The 25,873-nt window shown below is 43.0% G+C and overlaps 1 protein-coding gene across 1 annotated transcript in view; it reads right to left on the reverse strand.

Annotated features, from left to right (window-relative positions):
• Nucleotides 1–25,873, reverse strand: part of cntn5 (contactin 5) — a 278,248-nt gene that overhangs the window by 120,619 nt on the left and 131,756 nt on the right. The window contains exon 6 of the mRNA XM_083773470.1: nucleotides 7,066–7,161. Within this exon, the coding sequence (XP_083629596.1) occupies nucleotides 7,066–7,161 (96 nt within the window). The remainder of the gene's footprint in view (nucleotides 1–7,065; nucleotides 7,162–25,873) is intronic.

Raw genomic sequence — 25,873 nt, forward strand, 5'->3', positions numbered from 1 at the left:
CAGCGAATTAGGTTAATTATGTAATCTATGTTGCTTTTAAGTGGTGTGCTAATGTGTTTGAAATCATCCTACACAACACATTCCACCTTAACGTCATGCGACACGCCCTAGCTGCAGAGTGTGAATTTAACTGGTAACACGCTCCCAGGCTCTAATAAGGCATGGATTGCAGCTTCTAATTGGGCAGAACACTCTTTTCGTCCCTCGTTTCGGGTGTCAATTTTTCATTTTCATCAGAGAGCAATCTTGAAGATAGAAATTAGCCTTAATTCAAGTTTGAACAGAATAGAAGACCATGCAACATACAGTACTTCATTAGAAAAACAACCATCCCAGAGGGCAAGAATGGTATAACCCATTTATATGCTATGACTTTTATTAATACTAAGTATACTAGTAAATTACAGAGTTAAGGGGTTAATCAGATAGATTATGAAAAATATATCACCCTTACATGTGACTGTAATCGCGATGAACGATGACAGGGCGAATTTATTACTTGCGCGCTCTGCTTGCGCAAGTAACTAGAAAAATCACACGTGTGTGACTGAGTGGTGCAATTCCTCTCTCTCTCTCTCTCTCTCTCTCTCTCTCTCTCTTCTCTCTCTCTCTCTCTCTCTCTCTCTCTCTCTCTCTCTCTCTCTCATCTCTCTCTCTCTCTCTCTCTCTCTCTCTCTCTCTCTCTCTCTCTCTCTCTCTCTCTCTCTCTCTCTCTCTCTCTCTCTCATCTCTCTCTCTCTCTCTCTCTCTCTCTCTCTCTCTCTCTCTCTCTCTCTCTCTCTCTCTCTCTCTCTCTCTCTCTCTCTCTCTCTCATTAGAGTCACTACCCTCTCACTGTTTCTGGCGCCCCATACTGCTAATATTAAGTCATACTCGTGCTCACACAGACACACACACAAACAGGTACGAGGACATTGCAAGCTGGTTGTAGGAGTGTTGCACCACTCAAAAAGTGCTTGTCGGGAGACAGGTCTCTGCCAGGTGAGGTACGGTTTTGTGGGTCGGCAATGTTCGAAATTCACCAATCAGGATGGAATATATGAAATCGGACAGATCCGCCTTGATCACATGACTATAGAGATGTACTGATTAGCACAAAGAACCCTTATGGACGACATCACACTGATAAGAACCAGTAAAGAGCTCTTATCAGACGACATCACACTGATAAGAACCAGTAATAGAGCTCTTATCAGACGACGTCACACTGATAAGAACCAGTATAGAGCTCTTATCAGACGACATCACACTGATAAGAACAGTAATAGAGCTCTTATCAGACGACATCACACTGATAAAGAACCAGTAATAGAGCTCTTATCAGACGACATCACACTGATAAGAACCAGTAATAGAGCTCTTATCAGACGACGTCACACTGATAAGAACCAGTAATAGAGCTCTTATCAGACGACGTCACACTGATAAGAACCAGTAATAGAGCTCTTAACAGACGACATCACACTGATAAGAACCAGTAATAGAGCTCTTATCAGCAGTGTTGTGACTAACGCCCTTACATCGCGTTACGTTACATAACGTAATTACTATTTGCAGTAACTTGTAACCTAACGCTTTACATTCCCCATTCCATAACGGCCTTATAGTTATTGTGTGAGCGTTACCCGCGTTATGTCAACTTATGTGATCAGTGAAAAAAGTCTTGCCATGCAGCTCCGTGAGTCTATCATACAAGCGTCTCTGTGCTGCTGAAGTGAAGGGGCCGGGGGCAAATAAAGTTGTGAATCGATATAATTCAACTAAACACAGATGTACAAGCCCACCACGCTGGGCATTGCGACGGGTAGATAACTTGTAGATCTGCTACTTCCAGCGCAGGAAGGGCGCATGCTTTTGACGCTCTTTAACTATGCATTCAGCAGCCTGCAGTGACAGACTCACAACACAGAAGTTGACAGAACACACGCGCACTGCAGCAGACGGAATGCACAGGCAGATCCGACACAAATTTATTGCACACATCTGTGCCTTTCATCCACGCTTCCATAGCCTTTTAAATCTTATTTCCCATCCACGGGCACAAGCAACGTAATATCAGCAGCTGCAGCTTCCATCCGATCTGTGGTGGTGTTCTGCAGTGTTGACGAGGGAAGCTACTAGCTAGCATGGGAGCTAACGTTAGTTTCACTATGTACTTTCCATCCCCTTCCCCAACCCCTCACAGTCACACTCGCTGCTGCGTTTACACGGGCAGACTGTATCGTTGCGTCTGCCCGTGTTTAATGGTCAGGGTTTCAGGCAGGTTTCAGGCAGACCTGTCAAAACGATGCACTTCCCAAAACAGACAAAAAGAGACATGCCACCACCTTAGAGTATAGGCCACCACCTCTGGAATATTGCTCTCTCATTCCACAGTTTTTCTCTAATGAAGTTGTTTTTATTTGTTTTCTCATGTTCTCCTTGAAAAGTGTCTTTAGTACTCAGAGAAGCTTTATATAAATAATATTATCACTATTATTATTTCTACTTGTTTTATTGCCTATGCTTATGTAGAAAAAAAGCTCACTGCTCAGGTCAAATAGGCCTATTGATATGCGATTAAAATGTGATTAATTGAGATGAAATCATCACAAAGCCTCCAATTAATTAGATGTTTTTTAATAAAGTCCCAAGTCTCCCAACCCTATTCTTTATAGATCTAGCTTCAAAACAAAAGTTCCTATATTCGGTTTCGGCCGTTTTTTATATATATATATTTTTTAAGTAAAGTAAAGTAAAGTAGTTACTTTCATAATTTAATGTAAAGTAAAGTAACAAATTACTTTTTTAGATAAGTAACGATAACTATAATTCCTTACTTTTTAAAAGTAACTTCCCCAACACTGCTTATCAGACGACCTCACACTGATAAGAACCAGTAATAGAGCCCTTATCAGATGACATCACACTGATAAGAACCAGTAATAGAGCTCTTATCAGACTCATCACACTGATAAGAACCAGTAATAGAGCTCTTAACCGACGACATCACACTGATAAGAACCAGTAATAGAGCTCTTATCAGACGACGTCACACTAATAAGAACCAGTAATAGAGCTCTTAACCGACGACGTCACACTGATAAGAACCAGTAATAGAGCTCTTAACCGACGACGTCACACTGATAAGAACCAGTAATAGAGCTCTTATCAGACGACATCACACTGATAAGAACCAGTAATAGAGCTCTTATCAGACGACATCACACTGATAAGAACCAGTAATAGAGCTCTTAACCGACGACATCACACTGATAAGAACCAGTAATAGAGCTCTTATCAGACGACGTCACACTGATAAGAACCAGTAATAGAGCTCTTATCAGACGACGTCACACTGATAAGAACCAGTAATAGAGCCCTTATCAGACGACGTCACACTGATAAGAACCAGTAATAGAGCCCTTATCAGACGACGTCACACTGATAAGAACCAGTAATAGAGCTCTTATCAGACGACGTCACACTGATAAGAACCAGTAATAGAGCTCTTATCAGACGACGTCACACTGATAAGAACCAGTAATAGAGCTCTTATCAGACGACGTCACACTAATAAGAACCAGTAATAGAGCTCTTATCAGACGACGTCACACTGATAAGAACCAGTAATAGAGCCCTTATCAGACGACATCACACTGATAAGAACCAGTAATAGAGCTCTTATCAGACGACGTCACACTGATAAGAACCAGTAATAGAGCTCTTATCAGACGACATCACACTGATAAGAACCAGTAATAGAGCTCTTATCAGACGACGTCACACTGATAAGAACCAGTAATAGAGCCCTTATCAGACGACGTCACACTGATAAGAACCAGTAATAGAGCTCTTATCAGACGACATCACACTGATGAGAACCAGTAATAGAGCTCTTATCAGACGACATCACACTGATAAGAACCAGTAATAGAGCTCTTATCAGACGACGTCACACTGATATTAACCAGTAATAGAGCTCTTATCAGACGACGTCACACTGATAAGAACCAGTAATAGAGCCCTTATCAGACGACGTCACACTGATAAGAACCAGTAATAGAGCTCTTATCAGACTCATCACACTGATAAGAACCAGTAATAGAGCTCTTATCAGACGACATCACACTGATAAGAACCAGTAATAGAGCCCTTATCAGACGACATCACACTGATAAGAACCAGTAATAGAGCTCTTATCAGACGACGTCACACTGATAAGAACCAGTAATAGAGCCCTTATCAGACGACATCACACTGATAAGAACCAGTAATAGAGCCCTTATCAGACGACATCACACTGATAAGAACCAGTAATAGAGCTCTTATCAGACGACATCACACTGATAAGAACCAGTAATAGAGCCCTTATCAGACGACATCACACTGATAAGAACCAGTAATAGAGCTCTTATCAGACAACATCACACTGATAAGAACCAGTAATAGAGCCCTTATCAGACGACATCACACTGATAAGAACCAGTAATAGAGCCCTTATCAGACGACGTCACACTGAAAAGAACCAGTAATAGAGCCCTTATCAGACGACGTCAGACTGAAAAGAACCAGTAATAGAGCCCTATAGAGCCCTAATAGAACCAGTATGTGCACACCGGCTGCCACCACATGGTCCCCACCGCTCATCAGTGGTGGAAAAGTACTCACATTTTTTTACTCTAGTAAAGGTACCAATACTGCAATATAGAACTACTCTACTTGAGTACAAAAGTATTGACATAAAAATGTACTTAAAGTATGAAAAGTAAAAGTACTCACTATGCAGTACTATACGGTACTTAAGTAAATGTACTCGGTTACTTGGCTACACCACTGTCACTGCCGCAATGTAAACCTGGTCAGAGCCTCACGTGTAAAAATGCATCCCATCAAACTTTCAGATGCTGTTTTTTTCTCCCAGTATGGAGGGAGAATGCTTATATTAACCCATTCTGACCTGAGATCAGATTCATACGAGGTTTCCACTGGACACACACTGGTCTGACGAACCCATTCTGACCTGAGATCAGATTCTAGAAATGTCAGTTGCTCTTCGATTTTTTTTAAATAGCAGACCTACAAGCTCGTATCGCGCCACTCGGTGGCGCGATATGAGCTTGTAGATCTGCTATTTTTCAATATCTAAAGCATAACATGATGCTGACACCAAAATGGGTGCCCGTTCAGAATGGGTTAAGATGTTTACTGTGATCTATCGCTACTGAAATATGTAATGTTTGGTTTCTGTTGTGTCTAAACAATAATAGCAATGCTAAGCAGTTGTCATCTCAAAACCACACGTTCAGTCGCTGTCATTAGACCGGAGATGCATACTTATCAAGGTGTATGCATTTGTTAGCTCTGTATCTCATTAGTTCTGTTGGTTTATGTTACTGCATGTCAGAGTGCTGTCCATGGTGCTGAAAGCTTTCTGTTTCACCTTTGTGTCTAATGGTGTGCGTGCGTGACTGCGTGTGCACGTGTTTCCTCCTGACAAAATAACTGCCTTATGCCACTGATTATAACAGTGAATAAAGGCTATAAAAATGTATGTGACTTGCCTTGACATGACTTATTTGCACAATTAATGTGGTCTATTGAGTGAGCTACTGTAGCTTCTGTGAGGCCACATTATTATGTGTCCTTATTATAGTCGGATGTATTGTTGAAATGCAGGATTGACTAAGGCCTCTATGTTATATGCTAATGACAACGTGGCTAGGGCCCAGGGCTCACATTTTTGGACTGCAAACCTCTTCCACCCAAGACAACATAATGTTCAGAGATCATTTTCACATAATTCAGCCCATCCATCCAACTACATCCATGCAAATCCTGGTTGTTGGATGACAATACATTTGCCTTTCTGTGGCAGCTTTGCGACCTGCTCATCAATTACACAGGGTTCGGTGTCTTGCTCAAGGACACTGCGACACAAAGCCAGCAAAGCCATCGAACGGGCGAACCTATCTGTTCACAGACAACTGTTCTACCTCCTGAATAGCTATCAGCCACGCTGATTAATAACAATATCCACAGTGTTTTTATTCAGTTCCAGTTCCTGTTTTCCCTGACCTTCAAGCGTACATTTTAAACAATGTATTCTGTATCGATCAACCCGACCTAGAGGATATGAGCCATGTCATTATGCCCTTTATGAAAGCCTGCATTATATTTACTGCTCAGAGCAACCTGACTCCTTAAATGATAGAAGATCACTATTGACATTCTGCTGATCTCGTTTCACAACCTCTCAAGCCTCAGCGTCAGTGCTCACGTTGCTCACTCACTTTTCTGTCAATCACCGTGGGTGTAACTCCAAAGGAGAACCACACTTTGGCTTGCTTTGCTTTAACAATCTGCCTGCGTAGGCAGTATAAACTTTTTTTGGTAAGCACGGGCATAAATAAATCATATGCACCTCGAGGAAAAGACAAACACCTGTTCTTGAGATTTATGGAGAACCTTAACTGTGAGCCATCTGGAAGTGCACTTTAATTTACCAATCATGGGATGCTTTATCGTGTGTCCATTTCTGCAACCCCCCCCCTCCCACACACACACACACACACACACACACACACACACCGATGTTCCTCATACAATCACATCACAGAAGAACAACCCAGGATCAGAAACTTCACGTGGGTGTGTGTTCCGTGCTCATATAGCAAAACAGCTGATGCAAACACAAAATCACCATGATTCATGGCAGCGCATGAAGAGCTTACATTAGAGGACTCCGATGGCGAGATTCGAGACGTGCCATTAGAACAGCACGTTCTGCCGTGCCATCCGGCCGATATAATTGCCTTTTTGTAAGATCTCTTTTCATTTCTAATGATCCATGTGAACCGAGGAGATGATGGCGATGTTGCGTCACACACACACACACACACACACACACACACACACACACACACACACACACACACACACACACACACACACACACACACACACACACACACACACACACACACACACACACACACACACACACACACACACACACACACACACACACACACACACACACACACACACGGCTTGGGAGTGGAAGGGTGCATACTGCATTCTTACCTGGTGAATGTGGGGGAGGGGTACACATGAGCACGACACCTTGACCTTCGCGTGCGGAGACGCCTCCTCTGGTCTTCCCACTGAAGGCGCCCAGATCTGCAATGGAACATTGAGCTTTTAGACGCAGCGTCACACTGCCATACGTAGCTCTTATTGAAACCATGAGGGTGCATTTTTGCCAAGAGACAAGCATTCGCTCTAGGAAATTAGGCCAAAGAGGAAGTCGTGAAAACAGTTCCGTTCTCTTCCCTAGCCTGCCCCAGCCAGTGTGAATTCTGGTCTAGAGGGGCAGATTACATTTTCTGCAGAAAACATGCGTGGGCTGCTGTTGGTTCACCGATCTGTGCGCCTATCACCCTCAGACACAGCTCAGAGCCCTGACGTCACAACATGTGGCATGTATTGGTGCCGGGAGCGGCCGACATTAAACTTTTTTATTTAATTCTTATCCCATTTTTCCACCCCTGTGTCAATTATCTAATGTGATCCTGGGGCTCTACACACCCTCCGCCAACCTGGGGAGAGCAACGGACTTGAACTCATGCTTCCTTCATGCATGACTGTCCGCACTGTGCCAAAACCGTAATCCCGTCTTATGGACGGCTTTGCAATGGGTGCCAAGGCCGACAAGACGTAATTTCTTTTTTTTCTTTTTTACAATTTTCTTTTTGTACAATTTTTTATTTTTTTTAAACGTCCTCTCTTTTTTATAATGGGAGAATTGGCACTCAGAGCCTAAACTGGTGACCACCAGGTGGCACTGAAGGAGTTAATATCAGTTGGAAAGCATGGGATGAAAATATACAGTATGTGTGGATTATGTTTAAGGGCATATGAGAGTGGTGTAGACTAGAGTAACGGCTATAATTCTAACTTTAGGTAAAGGGTAAGAGCTGTGGGCTTTGGGGAGAGTGTTGGGCTTCGGGCAGACGGGCACAGGCGGATTAAGCCTGATTTATACTTTGATGCGCTACAGTGTCATGCACCTAAAATAGCAGATCTAGTGAACAAGCCGTAGGCTATATTTGAACCATTCTTTCCACAGTGCTAAGGCAAAGAACGTCTCATCAACATGGTCCTAATATCCATTCATGACAATCACGTTGAATGATAGCAGGTGTATTGAAAAAAACTTAATTTAACTTTTGGTAATAAAATGGGTCCTTGTACACTTCAAGTATCAGTCACATAAAACACAACCTAGTCTGTTTCTCTGAGAGGCCCCGTAGACAGATTGTAATGGGATTTCCTTGTTTTGATCATTTCAGAGGTGGATGGATGGCCCATATTGCATGGTGTGCGCTCGGCACAAAGAGAAGAAAAAAGAATGAGGGGATAAACACAGGCTGGTTTCTTATTTTTGTGACAGCTTCAAAGTGAATATTTAGCCTATTATTTCAGTTTTTCAGTAGGGCTCTGTAATTGAACATAAACAGTCATAAGAGTTTACAACAACAAGTTCAGCTCTGGCGTTGGACCTCCTGACCCAGAGGCGTCATTTGTTAGGGGTCTCAGGGGATGATGACACGCCTGGGGCTACGTTTAACCTCAAATGATGTTATTTCATCTGTATTGTGGGGAAAGCTTTCTCAGAAAGTAGCAGATCAACAAGCTCACAGCAACGACTGATCGGCTATGTTCAGCGATTATCTAGCTTTCGACACAATAACGGAAACCGGAAAATACACTAGTACAGCGCCCTGAGGGACTCCACTCAACCATAGCGTTGATGTGGTTAACCCATTCTGACCTGAGATCAGATTAAAAAAATGTCTATTACATCCTGACAGTTTCATTATTAACCCATTCTGACCTGAGATCAGATTAAAAAAATGTCAGTCGTTCTTCGATTTTTCAAAAATAGCAGACCTACAAGCTCGTATCGCGCCACTCGGTGGCGCGATACGAGCTTGTAGATCTGCTATTTTTCAATAGCTAAAGCATAACATGATGCTGACACCAAAATGGGTGCCCGTTCAGAATGGGTTAAATGGTGACCTATTCTTGCCACCCCCTACGGTTTTCTGAAACGGCGCCTACTGTACGTGCTGCTGACCCCTGGGCCTGTTGGGACCGCTCACTAAGGCCTGACTCACACCTTCACAACAGATTGATTTATAGCTAGCTGATGCATGAGACTTATTGACTGATGCAAGCTCGCAATTCATTTCCAATGGGAGTCACATGGTTTGACACAACATTTGTGTTGTATGAGGGGGAGGGGGGGCAGTCGAAACACAGCCGAAAAGCCGTATAACAAAAATGTGTCAAACCATGTGACTTCCATTGGAAATGCATTGGGAGCTTGCATCAGTAAACAAGTCTCATACTACATCTAGCATGCATCAATGTTGTATGCTAGATCGAAAGGTGTGAGTGAGGCCTAAACCGCCCATGGATTGGGTCCTGTAACTGAATGTATGCTTTGTTTTGGCCTTGGTTCTTGAACCAGTATCCTAATTCTATGAGCTCTGAATGTGGGAGTTCATATGCAATTCACTGACATTGCAAGCGCCCGCAGGTCCTCATGTTCACCTAAACTCAGCAATGCATTGTGGGTATGTTAACTGCAGTGCCAGTTGAGGCTTTTCTTTATAAGTCACCCTGAGAGAATGTCTCTCAACAGACACAAACAACCCAACAGTTGAGAAATAAAGCTGAAGTTGAATAAAGAACACAAAATTGTTTCTGAAGGACCAATACTTAGATGCATAAAAATGTCAGGGACTTGAATGACTGCATGACTGTAGCAAATACTGAGTGTGACTGACTAATTGACACTGTACTCTGACAGCGTCCATATAGAAAGATGGAGGCAGGCGGCTGACCTGAGGTCAACTGTTAAATTCCTATCACTTTAAGTCCATCAGTCTTATCCCCTATAGTGAAAATAATAACAACACTCTGCAGGCCAGAGTGTTTACAGCTTGGGCACTGGAGAAAGCTAGGAAAAGATCTAGACTTAGAGACATTTATACCCATTAATGCATTGAAGGTTGTCGTAAAATATGTGGTATGTACTATGGGCTTGTTTTTCATGAGCTTTCTTTCTTTCTTTCTTTCCTTCTTCCGTCAATTCAAATGTATTTACAAAATGTGCTGTTTAGGCCAAGATATGTACAGTAGCAGACACAGAAACCATCGACAACAAGACCTACAGCTCAAAGGCACAAACAAACAATCTGTAAGAACACACATAAACACAATAAAAAAACAACAACCCATGATAAATATCAGCCACGTCAGCCGGTGGATTCAAATGCTTTAGTGAAAACCAGAGAGTCTTGAGTCATGGACTTAAAGGATTCAGCGGAGCAGGGGCAGCTCTGACAGCTAGGAGGCCAGTGCTGTGCTCCACAGTCTGGGGGCTTTGACAGCAACGTTGCGCTCACCCCTGAACATGCATTTAGTTTGTGAGACAGCTAGTCAGCAAGGCAACTGCCCCGAGGGACCCTGGGAGGTAGGAGTTGGGTTTAAAAGGTCAGGCTGATGTAGGCAGAGGAGGCAGGCAGCCAGCCAGCCCATTAAGAGCTTTACAAACAATCAAGATAATATTAACCACTTAAACCCTCTATTCTTAGTGAAAATGGACCTGTCTTCACGACAGACAGACAGGCAGACAGGCAGGCAGGCAGGCAGGCAGGCAGGCAGGCAGGCAGGCAGGCAGGCAGGCAGGCAGGCAGGCAGGCAGGCAGGCAGGCAGGCAGGCAGACAGAAAGCTTTATTGATCCCACGGGGGACAGTGTGAATTTCGTCGTCTGAAACTGATGACTACGTCGACTACCTTTGTTACACTGACAAAATATGAAGACTGAAACTAAGACTAAGTATGGTATAGTCGACTAAAATTAGACTAAAACTAAAACATTTCAGATGACTAAAATAATGTATGACTAAAAACTAAATAGAATTTTATTTTCCAAAGACTGTGACTACAACTAAATCAAAATGTGCTGCTGTCCAAATCAACATTACAGGGGAATGTCAGTCGTCCAGAGGCAGCACGGCATTTAAGAGTTACAGGAACAGAGTAAGGACCGTACTGTCGTATACAGCAAAACAAAGGAAAGAAAAAAACACTGTCATTACAGAACAACAGTGTACAACAGTATACACCGAAACAACCATCCTGCACTATGTAGAAAAACAACAACAACACAAGGTTACAGTGTATTGTATCCTGCCCCAAAACAAAACAGTGTCAAAATAGCCGTCTACAGAACCTGTAGAGCTACCGTTAAGACCCTGACCGCACGCACACGCACACGCACACACACACACACACACACACACACACACACACACACACACACACACACACACACACACACACACACACACACACACACACACACACACACACTGGATGCTGGGTTTCAAGTCATGCTGGGCAAGACCTAAGACCTACTGTAGCCAGTTGAGTGTCTAAATGGAAGGAGACCTAATGAATTCTATTTTTATAGTGCTTTTCCAAGTGCTCAAAGCGCTTTTCAATGGTTCATTCATTCAAACAGTGGGAGGTAAAGCGGCAAACAGCCAACGCCAGCATCCTCACTTCTCACATTCACATACCAATGGTGGCAAGCTCACTGACTGGAGGCAATGTACGGGGCAATGTCTTGCCCAAGGACATTGCATTGAGGCTTTACATATACATATATATATATATATATATATATATACTGTATCTGTTTACATTTCTCTGTGCATGAAACGAGTGTTGTGGTTGGACGAAAAGCAGTTTCCGGGGAAATAGACAATCTCTGCATTAAGACGTTACCAGGATTCTGTCCTCAGAGAAAAGGCTGTTAATGGCTAGGTTAGGTTCAAGATGCTAAAATTGACTGTAAACCCGGATGGTGGTGAGAGGCCAGGACAGGACATGAATGGGAGGTTCCTCTTCCTAATACCTGTCGAGCCTGAGCCTGGCTGTGGCATTTGGACCATTTGTAGGCGGACAAGGCCAACTAAATAATGCCAGTGTGTACAATCCACAAGCAGGATGATATGAGAGCATGGATGACTCTCAAGGTCTCGCACAGAGAGAAATTGCTTGACTTTGGAGACGGTTCAAATGTAGACAAAAAAATACTGCCTTTGGCTAGTGCATTTACTGCAGTGCTTTTGACATGGGAGTTGACCAGGGTGGACAGGTTGCCAAGATTGGGTTTTATCTGGGGATGAGTCAGGGGGTTCAAACAGAATGTATTCAAACTTGCTTTTTTCAACACCCTTATCCTCAAGGCAGTCTGACCGTACGTCATCTTTTTCCTCCCTATCGTAACTTGGCACGCAATGCCCCTTCTCAGCCTTCTGTGACCCACACACCAAAAACCCTGCGATAGCACATGGTCCTGTTTCGTGTAACTATTTTGATGCCACCATTGACTCTGGCGCTGTGGCTCTGCTTGCCAACAGAAAGCACAGGGCTTTTTATTTTGAAAACCCAGTAATTCACCCCGGTGAACCGGAAGTAGTTATCGGCCATTGCTAATCTGCCGGCCGTTGCTTTCACTTTCATCAGAAGCGTTAATCTTGTAACCGCGAGGTAGCGCAGATTTTTTATTCAGCTCCTAACATCGAACTTCTATTCAATCACCTCAATTAGAGACTCAATTCCGAGAAAAACTTTGTTGACGGACCACAGCGGAGCAATGGCTAGCAGGAAGCTACTATGTACAGCGATATCTTTCTGAATCAATAGTAGTCAATAAATGATGAGAATCTTCGTCATTGGCACAGATATTATGTATAGCATCTCTGAAAGCACAACACATCCAGCCTAGATCGTCTATTTTCAAATGACTGAAATGTATACAGGGCTGAAGTTGGTTAATGTATATTTTGAAATAATAATCCAAATATACAAAGTAACTAAAGTTTTCAAATAATTGTAGTGAAGTATAATATTTGGATCCAAAATGTAGTGAAGTAGAAGTAAAAGTATTGGGAATTGGAAATACTCAAGTAAAGTAATACTTAAAAAGGTACAGTACTTACTTCCTCCAGTATATGTATGATTGCATATGGTATAATTATGCATATAATTATGCATATATATGGTATAATTATGCATATAATTATACTGGGATTCTACTGTAATTATATGTATAACTTCACAGCATAATTAAGCCTCATGGTGACTGAAGTTCAAAGCCTTCATCTCAGGATGTACAACATGGCCAAAATGTGACATTCATGTGAATTTCTATTAGGATATCAACAGCATGAAAGCCTCCTCCAGTGGTACAACTGGAGGAGGCTTTCAGCCTACAATATTCAGCCATGCTACAAGGGCTAAAATATATCGTTACTTGATCATACTACAGCGTCACACAAAAGCATCAAAGGTAGCAGATCCGCAAGCTTGTCGATCAGCTATACTTTAGCTATTTCTGAATTAGAATCCTGAAAAGGTATTATCGTAAAATCAATGCACTGCCAGGCTCGCCATGATCCTAATCTGCACCAGTACTCAAACGTACTTGAGTGTTGTGGGCAGTGCAAAAGCTGATCTACAAGCTCACAACGTAGCATTGTGAGCTTGTAGAGTGGCCAAATTTGGCAGTGATGCCAAAATTGTTGGCAGTGATGCCAAAATGTGACATAAAAGACATTTATGTACACATTATTCTAAAAGATAGGACAGATTTGACACATATCTTAGATATTAACACGTTTCCACTTATGCACTCTATTTAGGTCACATAAGAATAAAAAACACACACTTATGTGACAGTACATGTTTCTGCACAGGGCTTTCCTCAGAGTGAGGACACACACACACGCACGCACGCACGCACATCATCATCACATCAATCATGACCTGCGGTAATCATCCAGGACTTTTAGCACCTCATTAGTCTAGATTGGATCCTCAGATACATTAACAACCCATTACGAATGATATGTCTCACGATTATACGATATTTAAGGACAATCACAGCTAGAGGGAGGGCAGAATCCATTTGTTCCGGGCTACGGCCCGGCCGGTCCGCACCGTCCCGTCGGCCGGTCGTTTTATAGGCCGGCCGGCCGGATGGACGTGGGTGGGCTCGTTGGAATCGTGTCGCCCCCCTGGGGGCGTCTTTGGGGGTCTCAAGGTTCGGGGACCCCCAGGGACCCCCAGGAACCCCCAAATGGTAACTCTGTCATTTCTCTACCGTTTTGGACGGGGATGGGCTCGTTGGAATAGTGTCGCCCCCCTGGGGGCGTCTTTGGGGGACTCAAGGTTCGGGGACCCCCAGGAACCCCCAAATGGTAACTCTGTCATTTCTCTACCGTTTTGGACGGGGGTGGGCTCATTTGAATCGTGTCACCCCCCTGGGGGCGTCTTTGGGGGTCTCAAGGTTCGGGGACCCCCAGGGACCCCCCATGGTAACTATCAATTCTCAACCGTTTTGGACAGGGGTTGTTTGGAATCGTGTTGCCTCTCTGGGCGCATTATCGGGGTTTAGGAGGTTCGGGGACCCTCACATGGTAACTCTTGACATTTTCATGATAGATCTTTATTGATGGGAGGGAGACAGAGAACCATTTATATTGATCTGCATATTCTTCTTACTATAGCTCTCAACACACACTTTTCACCCCCGTCCAAAACGGTAGAGGAATGACATAGTTACCATTTGGGGGTTCCTGGGGGGCCTCGAACCTTGAGACCCCCAAAGACGCCCCCAGGGGGGCGACACGATTCCAACGAGCCCACCCCCGTCCAAAACGGTAGATAAATGACAGAGTTACCATTTGGGGGTTCCTAGGGGTCCCCGAACCTTGAGACCCCCAAAGACGCCCCCAGGGGGGCGACACGATTCCAACGAGCCCACCCCCGTCCAAAACGGTAGAGAAATGACAGAGTTACCATTTGGGGGTCCCCCGAAAAAAAAAAAAAAATAAGAAAAAGACCGGCCTGCCGACCTATCCACGGACCGGCCGACATATCAAACGACCGGCCGACCTATCCACGGACCGGCCGACCTATCCACGGACCGGCCGACCTATCCACGGACCGGCCGACCTATCCACGGACCGGCCGACCTATCCACGGACCGGCCGACCCACCAACGGACCAGCCGACCTATCCACGGACCGGCCGACCCACCCACGGACCGGCCGACCCACCCACGGACCGGCCGACCTATCCACGGACCGGCCGACCCACCCACGGACCTGCCGCCGGGAAATGGATTCTGCCCTTGCTGGAGGGCTATACATTAGTGGAGGATATTAATGACACGATCGTTCACTTTATGGTACAAGCACCAAATTTGGTACACAAGTGCTTCAGAACCTACTCTCTCAGAAAAGTACGTTGTCCACTTGAAAAAACTAAATGGCCACCATTTTTCAAGATGGCCGCCAAATGAAAAGGGCCTTTTGTGGCGGTTCTGGACAACCGTGGGTCCGACCGACTCGAGACCGGGCACTGCACTCCCTGTGGGTGTGTGGAACGTGTGTGTCAAATTTGAAGTCGGTGGGGCGAACGGTTCTCGGGTTATTTGGATTACAGATGTACAGACACACACACAGACTTGATTATGTCAATGGGCAATGCCCATTGGGGGTTTTTTTTAGATGATGGGTAAGAAGAGAGAGATGTGATGTCAGGTGGTGTGGGCTAAGAAGTGGTCAGGGCTATATGAGATGTACAGTAAGTGCAAAGAGAGATGGTGAGGGAGGGAGAAAATTATTTGTACCAATTGACCAGACAGTAGACAGTAGTGTAACAGGTTAAGGTGAGTATAGAGATGGAAATGTTCTAGCAAGGGAAGCCAATGTATTGAGAATATGGGACATATTATGTATGTGTCAGGAGTTATTTGTGACAGAAGGCTACCAGTGAGAGGGAAGATGTATACGATGGTAGTGAGACCAGCCATGCCGTACGGTTGGAAACGGTGGCACTGATGAAAAGGAGGCACAGCTGGAGGTGGCAGAATTAAGGATGCTATGGTTCTCATTAGGAGTGAAAAGGAAGGACATTATCAGAAATGACTGAATTAGAGGATCAGCCCAGGTTAGAAGGTTTGGGGATAAAGCAAGAGAGGTGAGGTTGAGATGGTTTAGACATGTGAAAAGGAGGGATGAGGGTACATTGGGAGAAGGATGCTGAAGATGTAGCTGCCAGGTAAGAGGATGGCCAAAGACGAGGTTTAAGGATGCTGTGAGAGATGACATGAAGGTGGCAGGTCACAGAGGAAGATGCAGAAAACAAAACCAAATGGGGTCCATGTGTGGTCCAGCCCTATGCAATGTAAAATTGTGCTAATGAAAAGTATTTAAAATATATAGTTTTGATGCTCATCCTAGATCCTACTACTATAGGGGATGCAAAGCAATATGTCCGTTTATCCGTCCGACTTCTCCTACCAAATCACTCAGTTAGCACACATCTCTCTATGCACAAAAAATGATGCATGCCACAGAAATCCATCTGCACTACATTGCATCCATGTCATATTTACTGTACAAATATTGCTTTTGTATGACATACTGTTATTGCACAACATTTCACTGACGCAAATTACATTACAATTTCCACATTAACCGACCCCTCCCCTTTTCCCTGCACGTGCACACACACACACACACACACACACACACACACACACGGTACTGTACAGTACACTATAGTATGTTACAGTACAGTATGGTAAAGTACAGTACGGTACAGTAACGTGCGGTACGGCATGGTACAGTATGATACCATAAAGTATGGTACAGTACAGTATGATGCCGTACAGTACAGTACGGCATGGTACAGTACAGTACAGTACAGTACGGTACAGTATGGTACCATGCAGTACGGTACAGTACAGTACAGTACAGTATGGTACAATATGATACCATACAGTAAGGTACAGTATGGTACCATGCAGTATGGTACAGTACGGTACAGTATGGTACAGTACAGTACAGTACGGTACAGTATGATACCATACAGTAAGGTACAGTACGGTACAGTATGGTACAGTACGGTACAGTATGGTACCATGCAGTACGGTACAGTACGGTACAGTACGGTACGGTACTGTACTGTACTGTACTGTACTGTACAGTACAGTACAGTATGGTACAGTATGATGCCCTACAGTGCCGTACAGTATTATACAGTAGTATGGTATAGTACATCACAAAGGTATAGCCAAATATATGCTGAAATGCAAAACCAGTCTAATTTTGGTGGCCATCTTGAAATATCACCGCCATATTGGATTTTTGGATGGCTCGGTTTAAAAAGTTAAAGAGTTGACCAAAGGAATGTTCACGGCAAATGTCACGCTTGTATCACCAAGCGAACAACCGTTCCAATGATCTGCTAATTGCACAAATTCTGTGTGTGTGTACGTCTGTAATCCACATAACTCGAGAACCGTTCGCCCCACCGACTTCAAATTCGACACACACGTTCCACACACCCACAGGGAGTGCAGTGCCCGGTCTCGAGTCGGTCGGACCCACGGTTGTCCAGAACCGCCACAAATGGCCTTTTTCATTTGGCGGCCATCTTGAAAAATGGTGTCCATTTTGTTTTTTCAAGTGGACAACGTACTTTTCTGAGAGAGTAGGTTCCGAAGCACTCGTGTGCCAATTTTGGTGCTTGTACCATAAAGTGAACGATTCTCATGAAATATTGACTTAATATCCTCCACTACATAGAGTACAGAGCATTTTGTCCTCTTCGACAAATCACTGTACTGGATTTGGGGTTTTCTCAGTCAACTGAGAATCCGGCTCTTTTTTATAACTTAGTCCTGTAAATTGCTGAATTGTAGAACATTAAATTACAATAATTTGTCACTAAAACCTTAAGCTTGCTGAAACATTACATCATACAAATCATACATTCATAACCAAGTCCATTGACCAATTCAGCATTGAGAAGGGAGTTACAATAGAAAAGCTGTACAAATCGAGTAGAGAAAATCAATGTTTCATAAAGTCTGAACATAAGCAGTCCAGCAAGCCATTTGGATTTTCAACACAAATCACATTCATCCATAGGTTGGGCAGTTTTATCATCTTTTGGGGTGGAGAAGTAGCTCGGATGGTGGAGAAACAGAGTTATACTATGAGTATTATGGGTGTGCATTTTTATTTCACCACCTGAATCCATTGGGCAAAATCACATTATTCAAAGCTGAGATCAATCACCTATCCCAGTGGTTCCCTCAGGGTTCCTTGAGTGAGGTGAACATGCCAGGTTCATTAAAACAAGAGAATACATAACTTTGATATTGAGGCTGTGTGTAGTTGTGCAGTGTGTAGTTGTGTAGTTTGCCATAGAAACTGTCTTGGATCTGTCAGATGATCTATGTCATTATTAGTGGCTACCACATCCTCCCCATCTGCTGTATTTTTAGTCTTGCGCAGCCAGACAACTATTCCACAGTCATTGAATGATAGAGTCTGGAACTACACCTCGCGAAATATGAATAATTTCCGTTCACAAAAAAATATATTTTAAAATATCTTTTCGGGCTTATTTTTGAGGGGCGCTAGCCCCTCCTTAATGTTTGTCTATAGTTCAATGTTTGTTTAATACATGCCATTGACAATGAAGGGAAAACTTACGTCATTTTGTAACTCATTACGTCATATTGTCATATCACCTAATCAACATGAGTTAGACTTTAATATATTAGTGGCCCTCACTTCACACGGGTGTGATTTTAAGCCCTCAGCCAATCACATCATCACCATGGGGTACACACAGACACACAAAGCTGGGCATAGGCCCCTCAAAAAAGGGAGGTGGAGGAAGCTTGTGGGAGGCAGGTCTCTGGGTAAACTTGCCCACTGTCTGCGGAAATGTGTGTCATGAAAGTAAAGCAGAATTTGTCCCTCAATCAACAACCAACTCAGGACCCCCTCCTGTTTTCAAAAAAAGAAAGAAAAAAAAAAAGGGCTGCATAGTGGGCAACAGTACAGGCATGTGCTTGTACTTTAGTTGGCAGCTAGCAGGCGTGAATGCTGGCACTGGCCTGAGAATCCCTCTTTCTCTCTCTCCCTCCCACTAGTATCCTAGACACTGTGCTATAATAAATACAGGACAAATACAGGATATTTGACAACTTGCCTGATCACAACGGTGTAAAGTGATGTGTTTTGTTAAAATGAATGTCAAATTGCTCTATTTCCCCATAGTAATCATTGCTGTAGACTTTAGAGTGTTCTGTTCGTTCGCTAACAGGGGTACTGTCTCTCCTGCATTTTAAACAGAAATTCATTTTCTGGTCGAGATTTCATCAGAGAGAACTCATACAGGATAAACACATTCAATTGAAAGTGAGGAAATAATGAGCAGACAAATTTGTAATTGGATGTCTAAAACATTGAAACTGATATAGTTCCAGATTAGATGAAATTGGTGATCTACTGTGCCTGTATACGTACATTTGTCGTTTATTAAAGAGTTTGAGAGACAGGTAGACCCCGTTACTGTATAGAAATGATAGAGGTTTAACATAAAAAAGAAAAAAGAAAAACGTTTTCAACCAACAAATATCACTTACAACACCTTTAAATCAGTAGTTCTCAACCATTTCTACATCAGGGTCCACTTGAAAGTGTTTGTGGCCCACCCATCTGACGTGTTAGTGGTGTGAAATGAACTTGCAGAAACTGAAACTTGCTTTAGATACCGTAGGTCTTTCAATTTCACTGCATCAGAAAATTACATTATCTCATAGGCGCAATTGGGTGGGGGATGGGGGGGCTCCCAGCCAACACTCCCCACTGGGGAAAAGCAAAGACACTCATCCCAGGAGTGTTGGCTGGGAGGAGGAGTAGGACTAAGGCCCTATACGTCCTCTTTGGGGGGGGGGGGGGGGTCCACCCCCGTGTAAATCCTCAAATGGTTTGGTCCGTTCCCTGTAACAGCAGGCAACCAGCTCCTCTCATCCTCTGTCACTTCCTTGTTTTCCTTCCATGCTACAGTCCCTGCACCGAGCACCGTAGCATGGCACAGCCGTACATGGAGATGCATTAACACATTCTGACCTGAGATCAGATTGAAAAAATGTCTATTACATCCTGACAGTTTCATTATTAACCCATTCTGACCTGAGATCAGATTAAAAAAAATGTCAGTCGTTGTTCGATTATTCAAAAATAGCAGACCTACAAGCTCGTATCGCGCCACTCGGTGGCGCGATATGAGCTTGTAGATCTGCTATTTTTCAATAGCTAAAGCATGACATGATGCCGACACCAAAATGGGTGCCCGGTCAGAATGGGTTAAGTAAATGATGAAGAATTAACATAACACGCTGTCAAATTAGCTATGGATTTCATATATAAAGCTTTATAACTAATATTAGAGACCTGCGTTTGATCGGATGTTTTGGTCATATCCGTGGCGTGAAACGTTAGTGTTTTGAGAAACACTCAAACACATGACAGGCCAAACATTCCGACATTCGATTCATTCTAGTAGTTTCTGGTGTTTTTTAACGTCGTTATGGAAAAGCTACAGTACAACCCTCTGTGTTAAGCTTCTGTCTTTCAGGTTAAAAGTATATTCAGTGATTTATCTTAATTCAAATATCACTTCTTTTGGTTTTGTTGTGATAATTCTCCCTACTATAGTGTGCTGACCATAAGGAGTTTCTCCCTGTCCCCAGTTAACCCCTGGGGTAAAAAAAAACATAGGTTTCGTTAAATTCTCAGGTGACTATCACAACAGACATCGGTGAGGAGAGAGATCTGCTGCGTTTTAATGCAGTTAGAATTGATTTGAAAAGCCTAGCCGAAAGTGGTTCCTGAAAGGATTGATTTAACAAAGAATTTCAAAGATCCATAATTTCCTTGATCGTGACAGAAATACTATCAGCTGGGGAAGCGGAGCATTTAAAAGTTGAAAGCTTGAATTAAAATAAGACAGGGTCTAATGGTAGCATGTCTTCCTGTGCAATATGTAGATATGGACAGCAAATGACTGAATGAAGCAGCCATTATGTGCTTCTTGAAACCCCCCATGTAGCTCCCTCTCTCTCCCTCTCTCCCTCTCCCCCTCTCTCCCTCTCTCCCTCTCTCCCTCTCCCTCTCCCTCTCCCTCTCTCTCTCTCTCTCGATGGATATTTTTATTGGGATGAGAAAATGTCTGCCAAAGCAAGTGTCAAAACTGGGAAATTGCGTAAATAGAGCTTTGTCACATATTGCAACTAAGGCAAAACTAGCTTACAAAACCATGAAAAGGTTAATTTGCTGTTAGGAATAGTAGTATACTGTATATGTAGGCAAGGTTATAACTTGCATAAAGCTTTTGAAGCAAATAGCAGCAATTTGTTGTGACAGCAATTTATTGTGACAGTAAACATTTTAAGACCAATAGGTGGCAATTATGTATTTGAATTGGCACACATGCACGCCTGCACACACGTGTGCATGCACGCATACTCTGTTATTGAAAAATAGAACATGGACAATAGACACGCGACACCTTTAAAACATCCATACTGTACCTAAAACACGGACAGCTCAGTATTAGCAACATAGCCTATGTCTGCTTGTCTCCTTGATCAAAATATGTTCATTTAACTCTGAGAGTGGGGCCCAGTAGGCCTACATGGCACGCACGCACGCACGCACGCAACAAAGTACAGTACATATGGAGGTCCCTGGCACAAAATATTTTCAGATGAGGGTCTGTCGATAAATACTGTACATGGTCGGGTGTCCTTCACATGAAAATGTTTGACAACCCCTGGTATAAACAAGTAAAACAACATTACGAAGCAGGTCCAAAAGTAACTACACTTTACCACATCGACATTCTGTTCAATCAGCTCAACCTGAGCCACTGCTGTGCATGCAGAATATTACCGGGAAAGACAATACTAGAGTTTCACTAAAGTTCCAAGTACCAGAAGACCAATAATGAAAACCTGCGTGACCCTATTATTATTTCCATCTGTAAAGCGAGACATACTGTACTGTATATGTAAGTGGATCAATATCAATGTCTCCCTAATGAGGTAAAACTACCACAAATCAATGGATGGCAATCTAAATGTGGCCAACACTGGGGCCTGAAATTAACAACATCTCATTATATAACATGCAACACGATCTGACCTGCAGATTTAGTCTTTAAATGCTGCAAAAAATAAAAGAAAACAACATTTCTAGGAAGGGACTCGTGGGAATTGTACGTTTGAAACGTACACAAATACATTTCAGTCAGATAACTCACCATTAAGTCACAAATAGATTGAGACCAAGTTTAAGAACATTGTATTCATGAAATTTAAATACGTGAGTGTGAATATTATATTTTATTTAGGCATTCAGGCTCTGCTTATACATTAATCCCTGGCTCAGTACGTTAGCAGACAACTAGCCGGGTTGTAATGATATAGTAACTGCATCGAAAAATCTATTTTAATTTCAAGAATCTAAATAGGCCTATATTAAAATGTAAACAGCAACATATCGTTTAACGCTTTGCAATGTCATTAATCGGTATCGAATACAAAATACTGGTGTTGTATTTAGCAATTTTAAGAAGAAAACAGAAAAAGAGGGGTTTAATTAGGCTACTTTTCAATTCAATATCGCTACTCTCGGTCTATTCATAAATGTGTGTATTCTCTGTGTTCATATCAAGGTACGGTTTAGTCCATATGTGTTCAAATATAATGTCCATGTATTTGCCAGAGAATCATTGTGTTTACTTATTTATATCCATGACATACATTTTTCCCTTAAAAAATTGCACTATCCACAGATTTAATTTCTTTGTTAAATAGTTACTGTATACATTTTAACCCATTTAGGCCTGACATCGCAATTTTAAACATGTCTTTTTAAAATGTATTTTTTTCTGAAAAACCTCATGTTTTCTGAAAAACCTCATGTTTCTATATCAGTGGGTGAATTGGATGGAGCCCGCACACCATAGGTACTAGCAAGACGTTCTTTATTTAAGTACTGACAACGTTTCGATCTGTTAGATCTTCATCAGGTCATGGGTGATATATCAGTGGGTCTCAATATTTCATGTCAAGGACCCCAAAAATTATATGTAATATGCCGCCGACCCCCATCTGAAAATATGTTGTTCCAGGGACCCTCCAGAAGCAAGAGTGAACTAGACAAAGTGCCAATCGGCACAGGTCTCCACCAGGGCAGGTCAGGTTGTGGCCTCATGGTGGCGCTATAACAGGCTGTTGAGGAAGATTTGGGCCAGAGGTTCGTGTTGGAGGGATGCAGGTACAATGTTTTTCCATGTGTGCATACATAAGTTGTATACAGATCGATGCAGTTATAGCTAAAAACAGGAATTGGCCTGTTATAGCGCCACCGTGAGGCTGATTTTGAGGGAAAAATTGTGGCATGTCGTCCTCGGCCTAGTGAAAATGTGCGTGTATAATTTAACGGAAATTGCACACTGTGTTTGTGATTTGTGGCCTTTTTTCGAAATGGACGAATCGTGTGAGCTTTGGAAGCCAATCTTAGCCAATCAGGATGGAAGATGGGAAATGGTGCCGCTCCGTGTTGATCACATGACTATGGAGATAGTGTATACCGATTTGCGTGAAATTTGGATAAAATCTGAAGGAGTAATAATAGAAAATGTGTTTTACATATGTCGGCCTCCTGGTGGCGCTATAAAGAGCAGATGTTAAAAATTCCAGGCAAAGGTTTTTCCTTGGCCTCTAGGGAGTTCACATGTCTCCCCCCTGCTCCGCTCCCTCCACTGGCTCCCGGTCGCTGCCCGCACAGAATACAAAACTCTGATGCTGGCATTCAAAGCAACCAAAGGTATGGCTCCCCCATATCTTACAAGTATGATTGAACCCTACAAACCCTCCCGCGCACTCAGATCAGCCAACGCAGGGAAACTGGAAGTACCCTCACTAAAAACGCCGGGACAACGCTCCACACGTCCCAAACTCTTCTCCCTTCTGGCTCCAAAACTGTGGAATGCACTTCCCATTGCAGTCAGAACGGCAGCATCACTCCCAATCTTCCGCCGTAGCCTGAAAACCCACCTTTTCAGACTCCATCATGGCCCATAGCACTTACCCTAACCCCTTAGATAGCATTTCTGTTGGCTTAGATAGCATTTGACATAGACTTATAGCATGTTATGTAGACAGCACTATAATTGTATTGTATATAGTCATAGCACGCCATAGTACATATGTATAGCATAGTAGTGAATATGTATAGTTTATTATGTATAGTGTATGTATAGTTTCATCATATAGATATTCCACTGTTACCTTCTTAGCTTACGCATGTTTCATGATAGATGCTTTTATGTGATGTATTCCCATGCTTCTGTTCTTGCTTAAATGTAAGTCGCTCTGGATTAAGAGCGTCTGCTAAATGCCTAAATTGTAATTGTAAATTGAGTTGGCATACAAAGTTATCCACATATCCGTGCAGTTAGAGGTAAAAACACTTTTCGGCCAGTTATAGCGCCACCTTGAGTCTGAGTTGAAATTGTTCATGTGGCATTTCGTCCTCGGCCTAGTGGGAATGTGGGTGCACAATTTCACGGAAATCACGCGATGTGCTCATGATTTGCAGCATTTTGTTTGAAACTGAGCACTCCTGTGAATTTTGGAAGCCAATCTTAACCAATCAGGATGGAGTGTGAGAAATCTGAAAGACCGGTTTCGTTGAATGGCTCTAGAGAGACTGTGTACCAATTTGCGTGATGTTTGGACAAAATCTGTAGGTGTACTGTGCAAAAACTTGTTTTGCACAAAGCGGCCTCCTGGTGGCGCTATAACAGGCCGTTGTGGAAAGTTTGGGGCAGAGGTTCATCGTTGGCATCCAGGGAGTGTGTGTGCAAAATTTGGCATCGATCGGGTTAAAGGTGGCCGAGATTAGCTGCTCACGGACGGACGGACACACGGACGGACGGACGGACGGAGTGCAAAACATACTCTCCCCACATGCCTTCGGCCTGGTGGAGACAAAAACTGAAACTCTGAAATAATATATACGGTATTCAAAGATTTTAGACACATTTTCACGATTTTTCTAAAATAGCAGACCTACAAGTTCATAGCGTTGGCACTCGGTGCCGTGCTATGGGCTTGTAGATCTGCTATTTGTCAATAGCTAAAGTATAACATAATGCTTTAAAACACCAAAAGGGGTTCCCGCCCAAAATGGGTTACATCATTGAATCATAATCGTATTACCACAATGAACCAATATCGGCCATGTAACATATCGTCAACCATGTATCGTGATACGTATCATATCGCTGTTCAAATGTACCCCTACAGGCAACCAGAAATAGAGCACAGAAGTCCTGACGTGACTTGCTCATCCCCTTTGTTTGCAGAAGTGGGATGAGGGAGGAGTTAAAATTGTCTCATAAGGATCAAGGTCCAAAAATAAACAAACTGTCTCTAAAATATCGTCGGGGAGGTGGTTCTGTAAATAACACGAAATAACGCAACCCAGGTAGGATGGTAAATTACGTCAGACTTCGGTTCTCAGCGCGTCACAATGCAACACATACATCTGTTACTTTCCAAATATGTTTTGACAATTTTTTGTTTACTTTGCTAAGATGACACTACTTTTGTAGCAAAATGCCTAACACAGGCTCATTACTTTTTTAATAATAGGATATTTATTTAAAATATATTGTGGTATTTCTATTTTCACTTAAGTAAGAGAGAGCGAGAGAGAGCGAGAGCGAGAGAGAGAAGGAAAGCAGCAGCAGCAGATCTCACCGGGGACAGGGATCACAGTCCTTCCTGCTGCTCTTCAAAGTCACGGCTGAGAAAGAATTGTGAGCCTCTTCAGAATTAAATCAATAAATACAGAGAGAAAA

Source organism: Protomyctophum parallelum, assembly GCF_964188405.1.
Source record: "Protomyctophum parallelum genome assembly, chromosome: 9".
Lineage (NCBI taxonomy): Eukaryota > Metazoa > Chordata > Actinopteri > Myctophiformes > Myctophidae > Protomyctophum > Protomyctophum parallelum.